At 33.5% G+C, this 6,772-nt stretch overlaps 1 protein-coding gene across 1 annotated transcript; it reads right to left on the bottom strand.

Moving 5' to 3' along the window:
- Positions 1–2,303: 2,303 nt before the first annotated feature.
- On the bottom strand, positions 2,304–6,372 carry LOC128157416 (uncharacterized). The gene is made up of 3 exons (XM_052819956.1): positions 6,202–6,372; positions 3,146–3,601; positions 2,304–3,024 (listed from the first exon to the last, which is right to left on the bottom strand). The coding sequence occupies exons 1-3, from the start codon at positions 6,296–6,298 to the stop codon at positions 2,468–2,470; spliced, it is 1,110 nt and encodes a 369-aa protein (XP_052675916.1). The 5' UTR covers positions 6,299–6,372; the 3' UTR covers positions 2,304–2,467.
- Between the last annotated feature and the right edge of the window lie 400 nt (positions 6,373–6,772).

The following is a 6,772-nucleotide window of genomic DNA, read 5'->3' on the forward strand; positions in this document are numbered from 1 at the left end:
ATTGCACTCTCCTAATTACTTTCCAAGACAGCATATTCCCCTTACGTTTCTTTCATGTTTTCGCCTACGAGAAGATGTATACATCATTTGCTGAAGAAGAAAGGAGACCAGGTAAATATTCCACCCATGCAATCAATCAATTTATTTGAATTAAATTGAAACAACTGAGAGAGAGAGAGAGAGAGAGAGAGAGAGAGAGAGAGAGAGAGAGAGAGAGAGAGAGAGAGACTATTTAAACAAACAAATTTATTGGTACAAAAAGGACAATTACAAAAAATAAATACAGAAGGTAAATAGAAAAAATCTCATCTTTTATTTTCACTTTGCAAATTAAAGCTAGTTCCGCTCGTAAAACAATTTATATTCTATAGAAGACATAGAAATCTATTTAAAAAACGTTAAGATTGTAAAAAGGCTTTCCACAATGTTCAAACTGCATGAATGCAATCATAAATGAGTCAACATCGTTAGCCATTACTTTAGAGCACTTGTTGTTGGTTTTTAAAGATAAAGATCAAATAAATACAAAAATTCAAAAGATTTGTTGGTAACCCATAGAATGTTAATAGGCGATATTCGAGTAATGTACATGTATTGAGTACTTGCACAGAATTAATCCATTGTATTAGTACATCAAAGTTTGCATCATTGACTTATGAGAGGGGAATTTAAATTACAAGAACAATAAATATTGTAAGGTATTATTTACAATCATCCTTCATGTAAGGACTTTCGAACAAAACTTTTAAGGTCGACCGATGATGAAAGAGATGAAAGCTGTTTCCCGATCAATGAAAAATCCAAGAAAATGGCTGGAATCAATCACTTCTGGAATAGAACACGCTACGCTACGTATGATTGCCAAGGTTTCTGAATACAGGCTGGGCATAGAAAACAAAAGATTACAAGTCTCTGCTTATAAATCACACCATTCAAATTATCAAAAATCAGCAAGAACTGCCTTTATTGAAGATCATTCACCTTAAATTCTAATTGATGAATTGGCTGAAAAACATACCCCATGTATACATGTATGTTTTTTACATTGGTGCCAGCCATTAATAATTAAGAATCAATTTATCACAAACAAGAGGCTCACATGTACAGGCACTGACGTTCACCTGATTACCATAGACCTTAGATTGACATGTCAGAGTCTTCTGTTAGCATTTTAAGCTTCATTTTGAAGTCTAAACTCTAATCAGAGACTCCTTTGACTATTACCGCACTTTAATTATTTTGTGTTTGAAAAACATTAGTCCACAGAAATGTTAGGGGGAAGGGGGTTCAAGAGTCGGAAGAATCTCGGATTATCTACACCTTAGCTCCAGGGGCCAAAATTGTTAACTTTTTTAATAAGAGACCTGCAGCCTCTAAAAGTCAATTTTTAAGAAATATAACTTTATAAGTCAATCTCTAATAATATTCACAGGTTTCATTCATAATGCACACAAAATGCACAGCATATGTTTTCCTTCAGATATCATGGTGATATAGGCACAGAACAAATATGTCCGCTAAAGAAGGAAGACACTACTACAATAAACAAAAAATATTGCACATCATCTTTCTTCTTTAATTATAAATTACTGAAACACATGAGAAATTTCATCTCTTCTGTTCCTCTTACCGTTTCCGTTGTTTTTGAAGAACTATAGCTCAACCCTACATATCTGTCAAAGAAGTGAAATTGACATCGATGTATTTATCTAAGGAAAATTTCAAGTTTTCCTCATTGACACGTTATTTCTTTTTAACCCGGAGAAATTGAAAAGAAGAGAAACAGATTTCTTACGGATATTTACAACGGGAAAATCTGATATTTTATTAGTTTGGAAGCTCAGACACTTTTATAAGATTATTATCCGGGTAAACTTAGTTCATTTACAATGGAGCTTCCACAACAGACTTAATTTTAGCCACATTTTTCAACCTAACAAATTGGAAAGGCGTTTAAAAGGTGAAACCTAGGGAATTTTATATTAATATTGAATGCACATCGTTTGAATCTTTAGGTACATGTACCCGTGTCATTTATAAATAACGAACATTAACGATTTGATATGCAAACATTTTAATTAGGACTATGAAAGCAAAAAAGGCTCATTCGTGAAACTCGAGGTATTATCCCTGAATTATTAACTTATTTAGCGTGGAATAATTTATCCAAGTCAATCTAACAATTACATCAGAGAAAATATAACAATTATTTTTAGGTAGATATTAAATTTCACATTTAAAATCTCAGGTTTCGAATCTTCTTTGCTTTCGTATAGATCTGACAATTTAAGATTAAATGTAATCATTTGTTTCATCAATAAAATTAATCTACCCAAGAGCAATAACAACGGTAAATGATTGCGGATACACTAACGATGTATCCGGCAACATATATAAAAATTGCACTTAATGCATGACTTCTGCGAATTATATATATAACAAAAACTAACAACGTTGTCGACTGCATTTAATTTTTACTTCTAGATCTGCGGTTTTTCTTACTTTTAGACAATTTTCTTTCGTATTCGAGTTTCTTTTTGTCTTCTCCGCGAAAAAAATGAACGACGCGAGGAAAATCCATGAGGACGATTCCGAGAATAACCAGACAAATGACCGTCGCTCCCACGCCGCCCATTCTCTGAGCAGACGGTCGGTCGTCGGGCGCGGAAATCAGTCGTCGTCTGTAAGCATTCGTATCTTTGATGCTGACTTTCAGCTCCTGGACGAGTATTTGGAGCATCTGCGCTAATTCTTCTTCTGAATAGTGCTTTGTCTCGCATGATTTGTTCAAAGAGCAGTAACAGTATAAACTTCCATTTACTCCATTTGTGGAAGACTGGGTGGTCTGAGGAAATGACGTTATTGAAGGGTTAGAGGTCATCGGAGTGTCCTCAACCGTTACTGTTTCTGTAACCTCAACTGTTGCGATCTCTGTTATTTCAACTGTCACGGATTCCGTAGGTTGACTTGTTGTTGTATCCGGTGTTTTCGGCGCTTGTTCCAAGGTGTTTGTGTAATTAACATCTGTTCATTAAAAAACATGTTAATTAATTGCACTGGAAATAAATGAAACGGATCAAACAAGTAGTCTATTATGAATGAAACAGATCGTAACAGATAAGAAAAAATCAAATTATATTTTTACCGAATTGCCAATCAGCGGGATAATTCTCTGAAGAGATGCTGATATACTCAGGGTAGCGGAAGTTAAAGGGATTGGTTCCAATGATACTGGTCAGCACCACAGTACCACGCCCCATTCTCCACTCCTGAATTAGGTCATCATTATCATCTCCCCAAGATATCCAGTACTCGTTGGAATCGTTACAGAGATTCGAACACGGATAGGAAAACTTTGTGAAGATGTCAGCCTTAAATTCACATTTTGTGTTGTCTTTATTCCCAAAGATGAATTCACTCGTGGAACTTACCGGCGCGTTCGTTTCTACGTCTGTGAGGATGATAGACGCGGGTCCACATGCCCTTACTCTGAAGGTTAAAGAAGTCCGGCCTGTTGCATTTAGTCCGTATGGGGCCAGACTAATTCGAGTAGAATTCCCAGGTGTTGTGATGTTAATAGTCTGTGTTTGATAAAGAGTTTCTGTTTTTAAAAAAAGAAGACATATATTCAATACTATCAAAAATCATTTAATCATAATTCTCAAAAGCTTTGTACCACCAGAACCCCCCCCCTTTCCAAGGCACAGGAATAATGTTTTTTTTAGTTAGATTTATTTTAGAGAACATTTAGATTTTGTCTAATACATATTTATCATCGTCGAAAAATTATTGCGTTTATCCTACGTCATTACTTATTCTTTAATTATGATGTAAAAATATAAATATACATGTGTTTGTAGAGTATCATATTAAAGCATGACAAATTCCATACCCATATTGTACCTCTCCTGTTTATGTTGTCGTGATCATATTTTTTTAAAGCAATATGAGCTGTATTTCTTAGAATCTTATTTTGCTGCAAAACCCTGCTAGTATGCTAAGTGTGCATGTAACTTAAACTTTGATGATAAATAAGATTATAAAAAATCATTTATTTTTGTCAGAAGAAAGACTTCTCTTCTAAGAATATATAGCAGTTCAATTTTTCTTTACAGGACGACAATAATTCAAGTTTTCTTTAATAAAGGCTTCTTAACAGCTTTTCCAACAAAAATAAGGCTAACAGAAATAAAGAAACCATGATATTTTTGTCATTTTAGTAGAAAATAACATTTTTGTGAGAAAAAAAAATCAGCATGAAATTGAAGTTCATATTGCTTTAACGTATTCGGGTATAAGTTTACAAAAATGCACTGAGAAAGGATACATTTTTCCCAATAGATTTAACGATATCATTGCATTTTGCAAGATAAAACTAAACGAACAAATAATGAACGTCTTTCTAATTGTTTTCTTCTTGGCAAACTCTGAAATATGACTTTCTGATATTTAGCATAAAAAATATACTACTTCCCTGAAGATGCCTTCATTCGTCATTAGGATTCAGTGTCGCAACCTATAATAGTGACAACACTTTTCTTTACTTTAATTTAATTTACTTGCACTTATTTTGTGCCTTAATTTCAACAAGCAATTGAGTAAAAGATAGAGTTACTGACAAGAAGAAGAGTGCAGTTGTTCTTCGGAAAAAATATCATTTAACGTGACACGGAAATTCCAATTCCTTTTATGTACTGCAAAACAATTCAGACGTTGCCCTCGGGTCTGGCATTAATATCATAGATCCCAATGACGAGTGGTGGGGAAAATTTATTATTACAGAGTATATGTTTTGTGTTTAAATCTGGATTTAATATCAAAGCACCTCTTCGTAAAATTTACCCATCGGGTTCATTTTTCGACCTTTCGTTTGTTTCAATGACAAATCACTAAAATCGAAGAATGTGGTTTAACCCTGAGTTACATTCCGGGATATCTATGAAGGACATGTGATTGAAATCCATAAAATATATAAGCAGTTGTTATAGATTTTTAAACGCTGGGAATATTTTATTCGCATAATGTTCAAATGGAAATCGTTTTAGAAAAAAAATTAAGCATGATAAATCATGAATATCATAACCAACATATTCCATTCTGAATTTGAATCAACACTTCAAAAAATTTTTAAAACATTATCTAACATTTCAAAAACTCTAAATTGCATTATGTTTGTTTTCATAATCACTATGATTCGGGAGCTCTCTCTCTCTCTCTCTCTCTCTCTCTCTCTCTCTCTCTCTCTCTCTCTCTCTCTCTCTCTCTCTCATAACAGTATAGTGGTTGCCTCAGAAATATTTAGAAACACCACAAAAGCATTTATAAACTGGTTTTAACAATATAACGGAATTTCCTCTATCAAAGTACATTTATTCACTGTTGCTGTAGAATACATTACAGAGCCACAGTTCGTATTATATAAATAGTGCCTGTTTGGGAGGGTAACAGTTGAAATTGACACCCAGAGAAAAACATTGTCAACCGACGCGAAGCTGAATGTCTTAATTTATAAGAAAATTTTACTGCTTTTATATAGGAATAACGTGAATTCTACAGCGAACCGTACGCGCATAATTTTGCGCGAAAATTATGCGCGTACGGTTCGCTGTAGAATTCACGTTATTCCTATATAAAAGCAGTAAAATTTTCTTAAAAATTTTAAAAAAGACATTCAGTATAACAAAATAAATAGTGCCTGTTTGGGTGGGTAACAGTTGAAATTGACACCCCTCGAAAACCATTGTCAACCTCCGCTTCGCGTCGGTTGACAATGGTTTTCTCGGGGTGTCAATTTCAACTGTTACCCTCCCAAACAGGCACTATTTATATAATAGCAACCATCACCGCAAAATATCTGAATTCAGAAAATCGTATGAATTTTGAGTTTTATATTCAAACACATGTGTATACTTTTCAGTTGAAACCTAAGTTCGGAACTCTCAATCTTATTTTTCTTCTTTCTATATCGACAATGATCAGCTCTATGCATATTTCATATCATTTATCAAAATGATATTATTTCATAGAACAGATTATACTGTGGGTGTGTCACTAACATGACGTATATTTTTTTTTAAATATCTGTACTTCTGTAAAAAAAAAAAAAAAAAAAATTACTCAATGACATAATTTCATTGTGGTTATAATAATAATAATACAGTTTTAAATAAACTAGTACATGTATTTTCATCCCATGCTTACCTGCAAGTTTAAATGATGCCGCTATCCATAATATCCCAAGCATGGTCTGCAATAAAGTAGCCCAAGCTTCTGCTCGCTGGTACACTTTCAGCGGCATCCTCGGATGATTGCTCTAGCTGTGGTTGACATTAATTCCAGTTCCACAGATCGCACAGCCCAGGTGCACTTTGACAGGCGCAGTTGTGTAAGAACTGTTTTATACGAGGTAAACTCCATTCCAGAACTCTGACCCAATTCGATAATTCAATTCCAGATAAATTACTTGCAATCAAATTATCGAGTTTGTTTTACTTCTCTGAACCGTAAAATTGGTGGATTTTTTTAATTTGCGAAAATTGACGAGATGAGAGTAGTTAAAGGTTTTGTTTTTTGTTTTGTTTTTTTTATTTAAATAAATGACTTGCTGTTTTGTTCTGATTTTAAAACTTTATATAATTAAGGTATTTCCTTGTCTAAATCGTTTTTACAACAATTTCATTTCAATGATTTCTAACATGACCAAAAGAATTACTACAGGTATCAGTTAGATTAGAATTTGTAAAATTTATATTTTAGTGCATGAGCATCGACT

Source organism: Crassostrea angulata, chromosome 1, assembly GCF_025612915.1.
Source record: "Crassostrea angulata isolate pt1a10 chromosome 1, ASM2561291v2, whole genome shotgun sequence".
Taxonomy (NCBI): domain Eukaryota; kingdom Metazoa; phylum Mollusca; class Bivalvia; order Ostreida; family Ostreidae; genus Magallana; species Magallana angulata.